Genomic DNA, 20,281 nt, shown 5'->3' with positions numbered 1-20,281 from the left:
GCTCAGCCATCACCGGAAAAGGGCTTCTAATGGCCTTCACTGGTCTCCGTCCAGAGCAACGAGATCTGTTGGTCTATTCTTATATACTGTCTATGTGTAGATCATGTCAGCTAGCTAGCTCCATAGACAGTAAAAGAAAGGCTGTTTCTCCAACTTCGGTCAGTTACAAGGCAGGATTAGCTGGGAGACTTCTAAATGAGGGCGCACATGTAAGTAGTTCTTCTGTAGATTATGGTGAACTTGTGTGCGTTGTAGCAGTGCTTTGCTATTGAGAACGAGGTAGCATGCTAGCGTTAGCATTAGCGCTAACGCTACAAGCTAATGGTTGCGGTTAGCCAGCTCGTTTCGGCTTGCTTGCTTTGAACAGCTCACCCGGAGACTGAAGACAGGACACATTCAGAAACCGTATCTCACTCAAAACAGCATGGATGGATTTTTTTCAAAGTTTGTATATGTGTAGAAGCACCAGAGACACAAAAGAACACCCCAAATCCCAGAAAAAGTGTTTTTTTTCATAATATGGGCACTTTAGAAAAACTCCTGTAACACCACCTGTTTACCACGGCCTACAACCTTCCTTAGTATAGCCACTGTAATTCTGTAAAGTGTCCTTGGGTTTCATGAAAAGTGCTTTATAAATAAAAGTTGTTATTATTATTATTAAAATTGTTCCTTTTTTTCTTTAGAAATTGTGAAATCATGGAAAATCAGTTGTTTAACTAACGGTGTTCAGGCTGGGTATCTAACCTCAACACTTTTTTGGAACCGAACATCATATCTACTGATGCAGTAGATGGCATTGAATGCCTGTTCTTTTTTTTTTTCCTTGACTTTTTCCCCTTTAATCATATCCCCAATAATTCAAACAGATTCTCATTTAAGTCATCATTTTACACCAAGGCCTGGTTGTGGTATTTGTCACTTGTGTTTTTTCCACCCACTCCTAGAAAACCTTTTATCTTTGCAATGAAAGGTTTCTGTAAAAAAAAAAAAAACCTGTTCATATCAATTTAAAGTAACTGAAATGTTATTGTCATTCTGCACCAAAACATTTCAAACAATACCCGGAACTATTTAAAACACTGAAATAATACACTCATTTGACCTGCAGGGTGAATTCTGTATGAATTCATAAAATAAATGTTATATAAATGTATACTTCAATCACATCTTGTCCGTTTATGTGTGGAATGTTAAACATGTGATTGTCCATGAAAACTGACGCTTTTAAGTTGTTGTTTTTTTATATTTATGATTGTGTCAATGCAGATTTGCAACATTCTGAAAATTCACATTTGTATTTCAAGAAAGCAACAACATTCATACACCTACTACTCTCATGTATGCATAAACATGTTAACATTTATGCACACTCCCATCTGAGGGATTTGCCACCGAGCCATATATAAAGTTTGAGATTTCCTGGAGTCATATTGTTGGCATCCTGGTCTACATGCATTAACTAAGGTAAGTACCACCTGCTGTGAACTGATGACAGATTTTGAACTATGCTCTGACTGGACTGATATTTTATCACTGTGGCATACAGAATACAAAGATGAGGGTTTCACTTACACAAGCCATTCTGTTTCTTATGATTGTTCAATGTGAATGTTTTTTTACCTGTTGTTTTTTTATTTTGAGTTAACACATTTTTTAAATCAGTTCAAAGTAAAAAGAAGAAATTTGTTCCTACTTTAACTGAAACAGACAGTTTAAAACACATGACTCTTCAGACTCTTGTTAATCCTACAAACAATATTAATAACAAAATGCTAAAGAACTATATCTTGATCTGCAATTTGTACTCAGCATTAACATAGGTTTATTTTCAGGGTTTGGAAAGTGTCAAGACTGAAATTACATTGAAAATTATTAAATGAAGACACTTCTTAATATTTACATTATCATATTTTAATTGTATGATTGTAAATGCATTCAATTCAATTACAAGAGAAATATATTGATTTTCAGTTTTGAAGTTGATGAATAAGTGAAGACTTTCCTTGCATCATTATTGTTATTGAGTGGCTTTATGCAGGACTATCCAGACATTGTTTTAACTCATAACACTACTTCTGAATATCCAGCAAATGTTTGGAAAAAGTAACTTAACTTACAAAGGGCCTATTTTGGAACTCAAAATAATTATTCACAATACATTTTTATGATGTCGAGGGTTTTTTCCCTACCATTTTAAAGCTTAGGCAGAGCACCCCAAGCAGTTTTGGGTACCTCCTAAGCCAAATGAATATACAATCAATGTGAGCGTAAAAACTTATAGTGATCATATTATGCTCATTTTCAGGTTCATAATTGTATTTAGAGGTGGTACCAGGATAGATTTACATGGTTTCATTTTTAAAAAATATCATTTTTTGTAACCTTATTTTTCACCCTGTGTGTTGAGCTCTCTGTTTTAGCTAGGGAGTGAGGTCTCACACTTCAGTTCCATCTTTGTTGGCAGTCGCACATGCGCAGTAGCTAGGTAAGGACTACTAGCCAGTCAGAAGCAGAGTATGAGGGCGTGCCACGCTAGCAGCTAGGCGAGCATTATAACATGTGTTACAAAGTGATGCACGTTCGTCTCTAAAGTAAAGGCTGGACTACAGTAGAGCTGTTTGGAGCAGTTTGTGAACAGTGTTTTCTGTTGGAGATGGAAGATGGAGATGGAACATTGGTGTGGACTTTGGGCTTTTTCACTTTGTAAACCTATAATGTGCACAAAAAAGATATATAACACAGTAAAGGAAAGGTAAAAGCCAAAAAGCATAATATGAGCACTTTAATGACTTTTCTCTGATCTAATGATAGTTGTTCTCCAGCGGAGCTCTTTGGCATGTTTTTAAGCTTTTTGAGAGTTATTTATTTATTATCTGCTCTAGGTTTTCCAACGTTTTAGACACAGATATGTTAACAACAACGGTGCACAATTATGTATAATTGCATATTTTATTGAAAAATCTTTTTCCCACCCCCCTGAAAAAAGAATCCTAGGGAAAACACTGATATGTGCAACTAAGTCTTCAACCAAACTTTGGGGAAGACTTAGTTATATATAACTGTTTGCACACATCTTTCCTGGAAAATAAATGTATTTAGATCAAAATATTAGATCAGGAGATTAGACTCTCTCTCTCTCTCTCTCTCTCTCTCTCTCTCTCTCTCTCTCTCTCTCTCTTCCTTAGCAGTGCGCACTGCACACACACACACACACCCACACACACACACACACACACACACACACACACAGAGGCAGGCAGGCAGAGAGGCCTGTGCCTTGCCTTTACAGATAGTTAGCCAACAGACAAAACAAATAGTTACCTTCTGTCTTGGTAACACATAGCATGTGCTACTAGCTTATGTAATATGTTAGCTAAGGTGTATCTGCTGAGGCATTTTGGCCATACAGGCTAATGTACTGTACTTAATGGAGACACTCCAGGTGAACAGCTACAGTAAAATCTGTCTAATAACGTCATTACAATCGCCACATTGATATGCAAATTAGGCGTTAACTAATTTAAATGCACTAATATGCATACATTTGACAAGGCACTGCAGGTGAAGAGGATAAACAAAACAACTAAAACATATCAGCACAGCACTTGCCCAGTTAATAAGTTATGAGTCTTTTCCCCTTACATGTTAGGTTTAAATACGTAGATTAATTTAGAAGAAATGTACAGAATCAGCCTAAAACAAATACCATCTAAATGTTTTTTTCATTATTGGTGCAGTGTTTTTCCTGTAAAATTAACAAAATATCCGCAATGAAATTATTATTATTATTATTATTATTATTAATAAATTATTGCCATTTGAAAAATAAACACAACCATGTCTCCCTCCTTGGTGCAGTCATTTATTCTAAATATAAACAGAAAACATGCACATTATGGCAGAGTTAACCTTTGGTGTTTGTGATTAACCTGGTGAATGCTAAAAAGTCTGTGTGAACTGATTATTTTGTTGAGTATTTATTAAACATATTAAACAATTGCGTAAGGAAAATAAGATAAATTAGTAAGGTAGTCAGAGTTGTGTTAATACATTTAATGTTTTGTTTAAATTTCAAATAAATAATTATTAACTATTAGGCCTTTTTTTTCTTTGAGCCCCTGCCACCCAAAATGTCTGTGCACGTCGCTGCCTAGGGGAAACACTGATGTCCTCTCATTTTCTTTTACACAAATGCACCATTCTGAATTCATTCTGAACTTACTGAACTAACTAACTAAAAATGTCAGATATGTTATATTAGTCTACCTTCTTTTGGTCAAAGTGTCTCTGGTTCTAAGGCTGCGTCTCATTTCTCTGTCTTACCCCTTACCCTTACCCCTTACCCTTAGTTTTGCGTGTTCACGTGAGAGTAAGGGCTGTCCCAATACTCATTTTGATCGAGGGGTAGGGCTAAGGGGAGGGGCTAGATACCCCTTAAACACCAAGCAAGGACGCGAGCTTACTTGAAAAGCAAGGGGTATCCAGATTAATTGCGCAATAAGGAACAATGGCTGCCAGATCGACCAGAGAGACCCATAAATATAAGTGTTTTCGGCTTAAAGAATTTATTTAAAAATTACGAAAAGTCTTGTTTTGTGCTCTACACAGTCCTGTACATATATATTTGCAACCATATTTGTAATTGAAACGTTTTTAAAAAATTGCTAGCTAGCTTGCTATGCTAACACTAACAATAACGCTAACGCTAACGTTACATTGCTGATTTGCACAACAGTCCCACATTTCTCTGCCTTGAATGGACTCCATGCATGTCTACAGTGTTAACTAAACTCCATTAGCAGCAAATTTCGTTTGATATCAGTGCATAACACTACTTGCTTTGGAGACATCAATACATGCTTTACATACACCGTCCTGTATCATACAGGGACGCCTGAGGAAACTCAGCAGCTGATCCACTCTCTCCAAAAGTTTCTGCATTCATGTTGTAGCCATTCAATATTGTATTGGTACTGTATTATTGTAATCTTGTAATTAATTTCTGTTCATGCACCTGTACATTGTTGTTGGTTATGATACAGGACACTAATGAAAGAAATGGGGTATGGAGGGAAAGGTTACTGGCCAAAAGGCATCAGACTGTGGTCTGGAATTTCAGAATAGCTGTAGTTTTTTGTTTTTTTGTGGTCTTGTGTGTCTTTTTTTTGTTTTATACATTTCAGTGCCTTTTTTTATAGGTGTGTGACATGTAAGTTATGGTTATAATAGTTGTAATAATGTTTACTTTATTGAGCAATAAAGACAGCTTTTGTTAACAAAAAGTGTTTCTGAACATCAATGACATTCTGAACATCAATGAATTTAAAACAATGATAACTGAAACATATATACAACACGCCATGCAGTGTGTATACAAATATTTATTGCAAACAGACTTAAGTATGTATGATGATGTAACCAAGTGGCGTTTCATTTCATAGGGGTATGTTTTCACTCCTACCCCTTACCACGCGGCTTTCGAGGGACAAGGGCTAGGGGTAAGACGAAGGGGTAAGGGTAAAACAGAGAAATGGGATACAGCCTAAGTAAGTCTACCACAAACAGGTCTTAAAATCAGTGTTGTCTTATAGGGTCATTGTCTAGTCTATTTACCCTGTACTTTGTATAGTCTATAATCATTGTAAATATTAACTAAAGAATATTTCTTTTCTTTTCAGTTCAAGAGATGAATGCGTCATCTGCCAATGTGACGGTGGTTTTACAGTATCGAGACTCCCTCACTAAAGCTGTGATCAAGAATGTTATTATTGTGGTTCTCGGGATCTCCATCAACTACATCAATGCAGGCCTCATTCACACCTTCTGCAAACACCAGGTCTGATATTCATTTGACATGCAGGCACTAAAAATGAATTTAGAGAAGAAGTTATCAGCTTTACATCGGGTTCATGTTAGCAGATTTCTTGGTATTCTGGGAATATTTTGCTTTGCTCTGTCCTAATTAATCAGGAGAAGGTGACATATCCATAGTGCCATTTTCAGTTAGCATGGAAGTTGCTGTAGTGGTTGCTAAGAAAAGTTAACTCAATGTTTTTCATCACTATAGGAGAACATTTAGAGTTTTTATTTCAGCGAGTCATAGAACCTGTACAGCTGCATCAATCTCATTGACGCTTGGCAAATCTTCTGTGGCCATTTTACTGTCTACTTTTCCACTGATGTATTTAGGTAGCTATTAAGTGACAGGGAGATGACATCTCTAAAAGATTGCTTGATTGCTTGTCCAACTAGTTGTCAATGGGAGCAACACTCGATCTTTATGAATCACTGCACCGATACCAAAATCTTGTAAATTTTGAAATCGCTTTCCAGTTCCTGTTTGTTAGTCTTGCATGGAGAGAACTATTTTCACAGCGCTGTGGAGTAATGTCTGGCCACATCACAGATAGATTCTGGGATAGGAGAAAAGAACTCTCTGGGTTGTTTAATTTTTTTAAACCAATCACAATCATGCTCTGCAAATTTTTCTCAGGAAGGAACTTGTTTTAGTTTTTGCAGTAGCGGTGTAACGGACCATAGTTGATCCGTGGTCCGTACGGATCAATACTCGGTTCGGAATGCATGTTAAAATTGAGATAGATAAATAGATACTTTATTCATCCCAAGGGAAATTTAAGGCATCCAGTAGCTTAGACAACCATAACACAACAAACACACATACAACATATCTCACATACATAACAGTCTGAAGAAGAAATGTAAAGAGTTAACAATTTGTGAAGTGATTACAAAGGTCTGGTATGGACTGACCATGTGATGCAATAACCATGATAAGGTGCTATGGTAGAGTGTGTGCAATGGTGGTAGTGCAAAAGTGAACAGTGCAGGGATTGAACAGTGCAATAGCTTATTATTAAATATTAACTATGACTATGAGAAGACAAGAATGTAAACATAATTGAATTAATTACAAAGGTTAACCATAATTATAGTGTGAAATACATTTTTACTGTCGCTATTACTTAATGTAGGTTGATAAATCTCTATGGAGGGTAGCCATGAAAAGATACAGGCTGCGCAATTTTCTGTTCACGTGAACAGCGCATGTTAAAATCCGGTGCCTAAACGACCGGTAACGTTATCTACCAGACAAAATAGCAATCCAGATTTCGATGCTACTTAAACGTCTGCGCTGCTCTCTGGTGCTCCGAAACAGACGTTGGAGGCAACAGAAGCATCACTGCATGTCACGCTAGTTAACACTAATGTTACGCTTGGCAGCAGGTAACGTTGATGTTAGCCTACCGCTTGATTAAACACGGTTAAAATGCTGTCAGCTAAACGGTATAAAAGTACATCTGTATTTCAATGGATTCCAACAGTGGGACGTCTGCAGCCAAAGCTATGAGCTAAAAGACACAAAGTAGCACTCGCTGTTGTCGGAAAAACAAAACAGATGGGACTAAATGGTGCGTTTACTTGAAACTAGTAAACCTTGTGGTGCATTCAAAGTTATTGTAAAAATACACTATTCTTATCTGTTTTTGTCATTTAACAGCAATTTACTGGTGCAATACGTAAGTATTGCTATAAGTTATTATTTCATTTTTAATAAATCATTTAAATTCCCACCCATTTTTTGTGTTGATCCGAAAATTGATCCGATCAGTGACTCAAAACCGTAATCGGATTCGATCTGTGCGTTTTGTGATCTGTTGCAACCCACAAAAAAAGCCACATACAATATTAAATGAAGTTAACTGTTTAAAAGATACAGTAACATGAGCTATTTAAATTAGCTGGATACATGGTTAAACCACATTAGCTCTTATCAGTGTATCGCCGTGTGTACTTTGTCCACAGCAATCCCACCAATCGGTCCCAGAACGTCCCAGTTAGAGAGGAAATGCCGTAAACATCTTCTTTGTAAATATTCATAATGACTCCCCAAAAGAACTGAGCAGGCCTGCCTTGGTGCAGGATCCAAATTTTCCTTGCCAAACTTGCCATTTTCGGGCGCCCAGATAGCTCAGTTGGTAGAGCGGGCGCCCATATATAGAGGTTTACTACTCAACGCAACGGGCCCGCGTTTGACTCAGACCTGCGGCCCTTTGCTGCATGTCATTCCCCCTCTCTCTCTCCTTTCATGTCTTCAGCTGTCCTGTCAAAACAACAAATAATCTTAAAAAAAAATAAGCTTGAGACTTGGTATCTCAAAGTTTGTTGTTTCCTGATACAAACAGAGTTTGAGAATGGCAACACAGTGAGAGCTGAAGGCAATGGATATCCGGATCCGCCGGGTGAGAGACAATAATCCTGGAAATGTACTTTAGTTGATCCAGACTACCGTTTGTGGTCCAAGTGGCATTGTCCAATATTGTTTGAGCGGGCTTGGCTGATTGCTTGCAGGTAAGCACTCTGCAGTGTTTCCCACAGGTTGAGAATTTACTTGGTGCGCCCAAGTAGAATATATGTATGTATATATTGTATGTGCAAAGAGCAAAATAGGTGAAATGCATTGTCCAAAATGCAAGCTCTGCGACAATTTAGCTTTTTATCCGATTTCTTTTCAATTTATCTGCATACATACAGTATGCAGATAAACAATCTGGTTATAGACGTCATCTCTCAACTCTTTTTGTGACTCAAGTTGCTGATTGTACTGTAAAAAATGACCGGTGCATGGAAGAGAAAGTCTTAGCCTGGATATATATGCTGGATAAACTGGAACCCCAGAAATATTGACCCTTGCCAACTTGTTATCACACTGATATCAGATGGGTTCTGATATTTGGTAGCTGTCGAATGTAAATTATTTACAACTGGCAAATACAGTGGTAAGGATTCCCCATTTAACTTTTGAGCATGGCGCTGTTTTACACTTAACGCTTTCAAACCTTTTCTCCCTTCCTTTGTGCTTTTCTTCCCACCCTCTAGATCTTCTACATGAATCCTCGATATGTACTTTTCATTCACCTGGTTGTCAACGACATGGTCCAAATGACATTAACCGTCATCCTGTTTGTCATCAGCTACATCATACACCAAATAAATGTCCCCATCTGTTGTATCCTCATCCTGTTTGCTCTTTCCACCACTGAAAACACGCCTCTGAACCTGGCTTGCATGGCGGTGGAGTGCTACATCGCCATCTGCGTCCCCCTTCGCCACGTGCAAATCTGTACCGTCAACAGAACTTTAATGCTAATTGGTTCAATTTGGGCGACAAGCATGTTTTCTGCTCTTGCTGATCTGTTCATCACTTTGGCCACAGAGCCACTGGACTTTTTCTATTCCCAAGTCTTCTGTCAAACACAAACTGTCTTCCCAAATCCAATTATCATCAAGAAAAGAGAAATCACATATGCAGTGTTTCTAGTTTTAGTTTGGATCACTATCTTTTACACTTACTTCAACATCCTTTTCACTGCACAAACAGCAAGCAAAGATGCTAAAAAGGCCAGAAACACAATCATTCTGCATGGGTTTCAGTTGCTGCTGTGTATGACAACATATGTAGCCCCCCAGTTATCAACCGTTCTGCTGCAATGGTTCCCTAAAAATTACACAGACTCCCTGTTTTCTGTTCATCTTATTGTACAGGTTCTGCCACGAGCCATTAGTCCTATCATCTATGGCGTACGAGACAATACTTTCAGGAAGTACCTGAAAAGATATCTGTTGTGTAAAATGAGCCCACAGTAGGTATCAGTTCATGTGATATAATACGGATGGCCTCTTAAAAACATTCAAAAGCTTTAATCCTAAAACTTGCCCAATTATTTTGTTGACTTTACTTTGTTCACGTTTAAAACCACTATGTTTGGTCATAATTTAGTTATTGAGATTTAATTAGTTTATTTTTTTTGCTTGGTTTATGAAATTATAGACGAAACAGTTATTAAACTAATGGTGTGTTAAAATTAGGGCTGGGTATTAAACCTCAATACTTTTTAGGTACTGAGTATCATATTTACTGATACAGTAGGTGGCATTCATGTTCCTAACCTTTTTTTGTACTTTACTTTTTTACTTATTTTTAGTACGTATACAAAAAGATTCTGGTTTGAATCCTAATTTTACTTAGGTAGGCCCGTTTGGAATGTGTTTTTCAATACAACCTTTTATATCTTTCTCTGACTTCTGGAAAAATGTTTGAAATCTCTTCATTGAAATAAGAAATTAAAGGTTTCTTTAGAAAAACATGTTCATATACCTCAAAGCAACTGTAATGTCATTTGGCATTTTAAAAACACACCCACTACTCATGTATGAATGTACACCTGAACATGCATATGCACGCCAGGGAATTTGAGGACATTCTCCACCAAGCCATATATAAAGTTTGAGATTTCCTGGAGTCATATTGTTGGCATCCTGGTCTACATGCATTAACTAAGGTAAGTACCACCTGCTGTGAACTGATGACAGATTTTGAACTGTGTTCTGACTGGAATAATATTTTATCACTGTGGTATACAGAATACAAAGATGCAGGCTTGTGGTGTATTTTTCACTTGTTTTGATTATAAATATGATGTTTTTTTCCTGTTGACCTTTTATATCTATAGTTCCTTGATTTCCAGAGCACAGTTTTAAATCAATTCAATGTAAAAAGAAATGTATTCCAACCTGAAACATGAACCGTTTAAAACATATGGCTCTTCAGCTAATCTTACAGACAATACACTAATAACAAAGGAAGTGATGCTTTTGACGATGCCGTTTAAAGAACTATATCTTGTTTTACAATTTGTACTCAGCTTTAGAATACGTTTTATGAAACTTTGGAAAGTATACAGACTGAGAAATTACATTGAAATACACCTGTTGATATTTTCATTACATTTTAATTATATGATTGTAAATGTTTTGATTTTTAGTTTTGAAGTTGATGAAAGAGTGAAGACTTCTTTCTTGTGTCATTAAGTGGCATTATGCAGGAATATCCATTAAAACATTTAATTCACAATGGCAGTTCTAAATGTCCTACAGTGTCTAGGTTTTTCAAACATGGGAAAATACATTCTAAAAACTATCTACCTTAAGCTGTAATGAAGCTCTTAATGATAGTGATAATACAAGATGTAAGCCTATTGTCCAAGCTTCTGAAATTAGATTATGAAGCACAAATTAATGACTAGAAAACAACATTTTAAGAACGAGACATGAATGACATTATGGATTTATAACCCTTCCTGTATGTCTGTCTTTACTGTTGATGGAAATATAATGCGTTGATAAAGAAGGTGGTTTAAAACACCAGTTAGTTCTCATACTCTTTATTATTGTACAAATGACTGAGAAATATGAGTGGGCTGTCTGCAGGTTAACATGTTTACTGTATGTCGCTCATATACTCTAACTACATTTTCAAATGTTATTCCCATAGATCTATTTCATGTTTTTGATTTAGTATGAAGGGCTTTTCACACGGGGAGCGATTGTCATGAACAATAAGAAATTGATTCTTCTGTTTGTGAATTCACTAAAATATAAAAAACTGTTTCCCTAACAGTTATCAGGACATAGACAACGGGGCCTCTGCTTGCCAGAGCATCGGCACAAGACTGGATTTATCAGGTAGCATCCGTAATCATGACTATGCAACTTTAGCTGACTTTAGCTAACAACAATAACAGTCTGTGGTTAGGAAAGACTAGGATTACCACCATTTGTTATAAATCGACCTGTGACTAGGGATAAATTATACCACAGTCAGCTAATCTCATTCAGTTGTACGGCAGGGATACAGTAGTGCACAGAATCTCCATGGTTACCACACATTGATCGCCTGGCGATTAATCGGAGCATTGTCCTTCACATGAGGAATGTAGTAGACCCCGTGGACCCACGCAACTACGCAGGCGAAGTGTATTCCAATATGTTCATTGTTTTTTTTGAATGTCAAGCTGTGTGTTTTAATGTTAATATATTTACCTAAAAATTATCTTACCTTACAAAGGGCCTATAATTCAGAACTGATTAAAATTTTATTGATCTCCTCCTCTCATTTTATTTTCCACAAATGCACCATTATGAATTCATTCTGAACTTAGTGAACCAACATAAAATGTCAGGTATGTTTTATTGCTCTAACTTCTTTTGGACAAAGTGTCTCTTATGCTCAGAAAGTCACACAAATACAGTATCTCACAAAAGTGAGTACACCCCTCACATTTTAGTAAATGTTTCATTATATCTTTTAATGGGACAACACTGAAGAAATTACACTTTGCTACAATGTAAAGTATTAAGTGTACAGCTTGTATAACAGTGTAAATGTGCTGTCCCCTCAAAATAACTCAACACACAGCCATTAATGTCTAAACCGCTGGCAACAAAACTGAGTACACCCCTATGTTAAATTCCCATAGAGGCAGGCAGATTTTTATTTTTAAAGGCCAGTTATTTCATGAATCCAGGATACTATGCATCTTGATAAAGTCCCCTTGTCTTTTGGAATTAAAATAGCCCCAAATCATCACATAGCCTTCACCATACCTAGAGATTGGCATGGTTTTATGTCGGTTAGCCTAATAGCTGGTTTGATTTGCATTGAGAGATGATTTTATGGAAAGTACCCCATGCCAAAGATATAATGAAATATTTACTAAAATGTGAGGGGTGTACTCACTTTTGTGAGATACTGTATGTAATAATTGCTGTAAATGCTTACTTATAACTGAAGAGTATGTATATTTTCTTTTCAGTTAATAGAGATGAACGCGTCATCTGCCAATGTGACAGTGGTTTTACAGTATCGAGACTCCTTCACTAAAGCTGTGATCAAGAATGTGATTGTTGTGGTTCTCGGGATCTCCATCAACTACATCAATGCAGGCCTCATTCACACCTTCTGCAAACACCAGGTCTGATATTCATTTGACATGCAGGCACTAACAATATGAAAACTAAATTTGTTAAGTCTGGCTGGAGTTCAGTAGCCTGCTATTTCCTTTGACTTCAGTAATTCAGCTTTACATTGTGTTAATGTTAACTGATTTCTTCTTGTGTGGGAAGATTTTGCCTTTGTCTGTCCTAAACAATCAGGGACAGTGAAGTTTCCATTGTGCCATTTTCAGTTAACATGGAAGCTGCTGTAGCGAGTGCTATGACTTAACTTTTAATTTAATGTTTTTCATGACTATAGAAGACATTTATTATTTCAGTGAGTCAACTAACCTGTACATCCGCATCAATCTCATCATGCACTAAGCTAAATACTAAAGGGGGAAAGTTGACAATTTGAAACCCTTCTGAAGAGAGTCATCCAGTGGAGATTTACCAGCAGGTAAATGGGGACCTCCGGGTAATGGCGCCATTTATCTTCATGTACGGCAGAACAGAAAATCAGCAAGCTTTTCCTTAAAGGGATATTTCACCGCTGGAAAGATTAATATGTATTTAAATTGGGTCATTTATGTAGTAGAAATGTGAAATAATTTTTGAAGTTGGTGACTTCTAGACCAAGAAAAGCCAGAAAATGTATTTTTGGCTCATGTGGACGAAAAACAAAAACTCCCAGAATGCACTTGCTTCATTTCCTTACGAGGCCACTCCCAAGCCACGGCTACCGGTTATGGAGGACAGTATCGGAGGGAAATGAATAATACATACTAATACATACTTAATAGAGCAACAGACTATAATACGAACCACAACCTTTGTGAGTTTGAACTTTTAATTAGAAAACATAATATGAACAATTTTACACTCATCCAGAGCTTCAGCAGTTTCTTTATAGCCGCAGTATTGCCCATCAGGAGCTGGATATCTCTGTCTGATGTCCTAAACAACACAGGCAGGCAAAACAAGACAATATGCTTTCCCCAGTCTCTGGCCTTGCAGGACCCATTCCACGAAGTGACGATAGACTGTTAGGCGATATTGTGTACAAAACAGTAAGCGTTAGCGATGCAAGCTATTTGCACCTACAGTAGGCTAGCATAGATGCAAATATAACAACGATAGTTCAGCTGACTACATGGGAAGAACGTTGTGATAATGGGTCTCTAAACTCTGTACATAACGTGAAATACAAACGAAATACTCACTTTATACTCAGGAGTCCGTTTGTCCCTGCAGGCTTTGGCTGGCGTTTCCAATTCACCTTCGGGATCCTGAAATAAGTTTCCAGGATCCCCCTGTCCATGTGTCGATCAAAGCTAGGGTGCTCTGTTACACATGCTGGCGGCCTATGCGTCCATAGGCGCAGAGCGAGAGCACTGACACCACCAGTCCGCCCCAGCTCGAGTCTGCCCAGGCCCTTCCTCCTGACCGCCATGCAGGTCTCGCTCCTCTGCTACAGCAGCTGCTCAGGCCGCCTCTTGTTTCTCCATCATCCAGCAACTGTTCCTCGCTGTATTGCTGCTTGTACAGGTAGCCACGAGCATCGGCTTCGCGCACCAGATCTTCAAAATCCCCTCCTGCCATATCATCTTCCAAACTACCTTCATGCATCGTGGTTAGCCTACTACTCAGCTTTCTCCACAGAGCAAGAGCCGGTTAGCTTAGCTTCAAGATGGCTGATCCTATTTGGACATTCTGGGTGTGAGGTCCCAACCCCTATGGGTGGGTTGAAAACATGCAGAACTAGCTCCTACTGGCTGGAGTCTCTAGCCTCTGGCCAAAAAAGCCTCTGATGATGCAAAATGATGATTTTTGCATCATTAGAGGGTTTTTTCTAAACACACAATACAGAGATCTTTCATCTCAGGGGGACATGAGGGAGGGAAGCACAGTCATTCGAAATTTTCTACCGGGTTAGTACTGATACAAAGCTTAATGCAAATCGGTGAAGTATCCCTTTAAGTTACCTGCTAACGCTCGTGGTAGCAAGGTAGCTTGGCTCTGTCCTGATTGACAGGTCCTAAAGTCTATCGTCTGTTTTAGAATAAATGGGACCATAATTTACTAAATGAACATCATGCTATATATAAGAAGACTTGAAACTAGAAAAATGTTTACTGAAGTAATAAATCAAGTGAGAAGTAGGGTTATTTTCTTATAGACTTCTGTAGAAAAAGGCAGAATTCATTGGCTGAAATGCAAGCTCATTGACTATCGTCCATCAACGATTTAGCTTTTTATTAGATTTTTCAAATTTATCTGCATTCATATGCAGATAATCAATCAGTTCTTAGACGTCGCCTCTCAACTCCAACTACATTTTTGTGTCTCAACTTGGTAATTTGACGGTAAACAATGTTCGGCACATGGAAGAGAAAATCTTGAATAAATGTAAATGTTTAACAAATGTAAATTATTTACATCTGGTGGTTGAGAACTTTTGAGCATGTCTCCGTTTCAAACTTAAAGCTGTCAAACCCTTTCTCTTCCTTTGTGCTTTTCTTCCCACCCTCCAGATCTTCTACATGAATCCTCGATATATACTTTTCATTCACCTGGTTGTCAATGACATGATCGAAGTGACAGTGACTGTGATCCTGTTCGTCATCAGCTACACCATCTACCATATTAATGTCTCCGTCTGTTGCGTCTTCATCCTGTTTGCCGTTTCTACCACTGAAAACACCCCTCTGAACCTGGCTTGCATGGCGGTGGAGTGCTACATCGCCATCTGCGTTCCCCTTCGCCACGTGCAGATCTGTACCATCAAGAGAACTTTAATGCTGATTGGTTTAATCTGGGCGACAACCATGTTTTCTGCTCTTGCTGATCTGTTCATCACTTTGGCCACAGAGCCACAGGGCTACTTTTATTCCCGACTCTTTTGTCTCCCAAAAACTGTCTTCCCAAATCCAGTTATCATCAAGAAGAGAGATATCACATATTCAGTGTATCTAGTTCTAGTTTGGATCATTATCTTTTACACTTACTTCAGAATCCTGTTAACCGCTAAAACAGCTAGCAAAGATGCTAAAAAGGCCAGAAACACAATCATTCTCCATGGGTTTCAAGTGCTGCTGTGTATGGCAACATATGCAGAACCCCCGTTAAAAGAGGCTCTGCTACAATGGTTCCCTAAGAACTACACAGACTCCCTTTTTAGTTGTTATATTATTATACAGATCCTGCCAAGATCCATTAGTCCAATCATCTATGGAATGCGAGACAAGACTTTCAGAAAGTACTTGAAAAGATATCTGTTATATAAAATCAGCACATATTAAGCAATAGCACATATTGACTATAACAAGGTCTAAAGGTAAAAACATTTGTCTGTTTAAACAACTTCCTGTGCTTTTCTTGCATTTACACTTGAGTTCATTCGGCCAAGTAACATGCAGACACTGTAAAGTTCAAACAGCTGTTAGAAACTTGTGTGAATCAAAACTTATCAACTTAGCACAAAAAGTAAGGAAATGTGTGTTTGGTAGATTATTTCTCTGTGGTAACAATGCTTTTTGGCAATCAATCTTATACCGTTGGAAAGCCTGTTTAGTTCCCTTTCAAATGGTGCCCCATTTGTAAGGAACATGCATTTGTGGGATGAGCAACAGCGCTGAGTATGTGGGTTGCGCCCATGAAAAATTTGCCAAATCTTCTCTGCCAATGCCAAACACCTTATTCTGCCATTGACTCGTTTGGTGGATTGGATGATTGAAGTTTGAAGAAACAAGACATATTGGCAATTTAACAATTTCTTAATTTCACAAACAGGAGCCTCAGGAGCGTGTGGAAGCCTGGCACCTCCTCATCATGCTGGTCACCAACCTGGTCACACACTGCTGTGGGATGGCATCCCATTCTTCAACCAGCATTTGTCGCAAGTCAGCCAACGTGGTTGTGTTGGTCACTCTGGCACGAACAGCATGCCCAAGCTGATCCCACAAGTGTTCAATGGGGTTGAGGTCAGGACTGCTGGCAGGCCATTCCATCCTCTCCACTCCCACATTCTGGAGGTAGTCTCTGATAAACCCCGCCCTGTGGGGCAAGCGTTGTCATCTTGGAGGATAGCGTTCAGTCCCAGACTGTGGAGATATGGGATTGCCACTGGTTGCAGAATCTCATCTCTAAATCAGGCACCTGATTGGCAGCACCTGGGGGTACTAGAAGCTCAAAACAAGTGTCAATAGCAACAGCAAAATAACCTGTTTGGCAATGGCAGAGAAGATTTGGCAAATTTTTCATGGGCGCAACCCACATACTCAGCGCTGCTGCTCATCCCAAAAATGCATGTTCCTTACAAATTGGGCACCATTTGAAAGGGAACTTCAGGACTACAGGTGAAAAATAGCATTTATGCTATAACCTGGCTCATTTACAGTCTGTACAGAAATGTTTTATTTTATAAATGATTGTTCATTAATGTGCACTGTCTTGAATAAATAAATAAATAAAAAACTAAACAGGCTTTCCAACGGTATAAGATTTACTGCCAAAAAACATTGTTATCACAGAGAAATAATCTACCAAACACAAATTTCCTTACTTTTTGTGCTAAGTTTACATGGTTCATTACATGTGGAAGCTGTACAGTATGTCAAGTTATTGAGTGTTTCTGATAGACTGCTGTACAATATGCAAAATATGGTAACTACAAGTTTGGAAAAATAGAATACTCAGATTGGTAGGGGTGTAACGATACCTGGATCTGGATCGATTCAATGATTAACGATCCAAAATCATCGAATGTAAATATTGATACAGAATGCGCCTTTATTTTGAAATTCCCACTTCATATTTTTTCCTTCTATGAAAAGGAATAGTTTGTTTTTCATTTAAATGTCTAGAAGAGCTTAATATAAAAGTATCTTTAGTTACTTTACTTGGCTGATATAAAACTAACTGATTGTGCTGAATGGTGATTTGATAAGCCTGTTTTCATCATCCATACATTCAAAAAGCTACGAAAAGTTAATAATAATTCATAAGCATTTCACGTTTTTTTTCAGACGGAGGTCTGTAGCGACTTAAACAACTAGCAACTTCTGCTCAGCGTCATGGAGCTTGTAGCCAGCCACTGTAGCCGGCGTCACGTGACCAGCAGGCAGTCTCCTAGTTTCGTACGATAGCTTACATTTTGCTGTGCATACATTTTCGTATGATTTTGTACAGACACGCTCATGAGAATGCGTTGAAATGATATTATCTCATATCGATCGCAGGCCCATGAACTATATCAAATCAAAATCATATTGTGGCAGACTTTGTAATATCTGCAAATATTTTATTGTTGTCCAAATAATCTGTTGTTTTAATCAATGACATGTTAAAATAAATGAAAAATGTCAATAATGTTTTCTTTGCTCTCTTATAGAGCTCAACAGTCCCGCCCACAGCGAAGTAAAAATACAATGCAATTTCTTCATTGACAAATTGGAGTATAAGCCATAAAATCATTACCATCGATGGTAGACTTTAAACCAGCATGCAGACATGACTCAGCGATTGTATATGCTCATATAGACGCCAAAAATCATGGGGCACTACCCTTGTTTTGAAATAAATGTCTTTTATTCGCGAAGTCTTGGATAAGTACTTCATTACCCACAATCCTGACCAATCCCAGAATCCCACAGTGATGCCTCTGATTGGTGGAACTCATGCTGGTGAGGAGGGGGGGGTGTCAGTACCCGATCTGTGCTGCCTGCACGATCCGTCATGAGGATTTACGACACTGCACGAATCACGATCTGTTCCACGCTTCTGCCGTTAGCCTCTGCAGGGAAGCTAACGTTAGTTTAGCTAACAGCTAATTCGTCTAACCGCTAGCTGACAGCTTGATTCAGTCTAAAATAACGTTAACTCAAACGTAACACTGGTTAAAGCCGGCTACGGCTGATGTAACAGACGTTATATATTTAACGGTTATTTTCAGATTTTATTTTGAGGGTCTTTTAAAGTTATTACATGCTGTCTCAGCTAGCAGTTAGCCGAATTAGCTGTTAGCTAAACTAACGTAGCTTCCTTTATTCAGTATTGCACGGTGGTTTATGGGATGAGTAGTTCCTTCGCTCTGGAATGATGATATGTACACAGTCTTGTACCTTTGACTTTTATGGGATTTTCTGTTAATTTTTTTACTCAAAATGATACGTTGTATGCTTATGAGTCCCGTACCACCTGGTTAGCCTAAGGCATGGTCTAAAACTCTTTATATACGGATTTTTCCAGACGTCAATCGGAGAAATGAATAGGAAATTTACTTCCGGAACCCAAGGTCTCTCAGAGGAGGGTCGGGACTGTTGAGCTCTATTCCTTTCTGCATTAGGATGCAGTCAAGGCAACACACAAAGACACACACACACACACACACACACACACACACACACACACACACACACACACACACACACACACACACACACACACACACACACACACACACACACACAGTGTAACATGCAAACACACCCCTGAATCCTGAACATATAAGGACAGAGATTTACTGGAGTCATTATGTTGGTGTCCCTGTCTAAATGCATTAACTTAGGTAAGTAACTGTGGTTAATTATCTACTACAACTGTCACATGAAGTACTACAAGCCCAGTTAACTCGTGCCTCTTTAACTTCCCAACTGATACTGTATATCATCTCGTAGTCACCAGCTCTGTTGGTTGGTTATTTGTACACAGGTCTGTTTTCAACAATTGTGAAATGTGATACATTTTTCCTGTTGCAGAACTTTTTATCTTTTCATTTCCCTCATTCACATTTCTAAAACACTATTTTGACTGTTGGGTGAGACGACAACAAATTATTTGCAAATAAAATGTACATTATTACATTATTAAATCTACTGAGGACACGGTTTAAAAATCCTTTATTGGTAAAACTTTAACAAACTGAATGAGTAGCTTCTTTCATTATCCTTCATTCTTTTTTTCCCAGATCATACTTTTATTGAATGAGTCTTAATGCATCAATGTCAATTCCTGTAAGTAAATCTTTATTTCTTCATCTTTTAGATTGATGCTCTGATCTTCTGCCTGAGGTCAGTTATTCTGTCTCTAATGCTGTTATCGCTGAGTGATTGACTTTTTACAAGATCCAGCTGTTTCTACTTTGTTTCATCATGATTTGGTTGATTTCAAAAAATTGGTAACAATATGTTAGACTATTTTCAAAGCTTTTGCTTTATAAATAATTATGTTTTGTAATTCCCAAATCCTGATCTTGTAATGGTAATATTTTCTCGTAATCTGTTTAGGTTTTGACTTCAGTAGAGCTGCAAAGATTAATCGATTAGTTGTCAAATGTTAAATTATTGGCCAACTATTTAGACAATTAATCGGTTTGAGTCATTTTTAATAAAACAAAAGTCATCAGATTACAGCTTCTTAAATGTGAATATTTTCTAGTTTCTTCACTCCTCTGTGACAGTAAACTGAATATCTTTGAGTTGTC

At 37.9% G+C, this 20,281-nt stretch overlaps 2 protein-coding genes across 2 annotated transcripts; both read left to right on the top strand.

The window, feature by feature from the left end:
* Positions 1-5,689: 5,689 nt before the first annotated feature.
* On the top strand, positions 5,690-9,669 carry LOC144516360 (odorant receptor 131-2-like). The gene is made up of 2 exons (XM_078247587.1): positions 5,690-5,839; positions 8,902-9,669. Exons 1-2 carry the CDS (start codon positions 5,690-5,692, stop codon positions 9,667-9,669), a joined length of 918 nt encoding a protein of 305 aa, XP_078103713.1.
* Positions 9,670-12,686: 3,017 nt separating this feature from the next.
* On the top strand, positions 12,687-16,100 carry LOC144516140 (odorant receptor 131-2-like). The gene is made up of 2 exons (XM_078247338.1): positions 12,687-12,836; positions 15,333-16,100. The coding sequence occupies exons 1-2, from the start codon at positions 12,687-12,689 to the stop codon at positions 16,098-16,100; spliced, it is 918 nt and encodes a 305-aa protein (XP_078103464.1).
* Positions 16,101-20,281: the final 4,181 nt, after the last annotated feature.

This window comes from Sander vitreus, chromosome 4 (genome assembly GCF_031162955.1).
Source record: "Sander vitreus isolate 19-12246 chromosome 4, sanVit1, whole genome shotgun sequence".
Taxonomy (NCBI): domain Eukaryota; kingdom Metazoa; phylum Chordata; class Actinopteri; order Perciformes; family Percidae; genus Sander; species Sander vitreus.
Note: the sequence above shows the minus strand (reverse complement) of the source record. Positions and strands in the feature narration are given on the sequence as shown.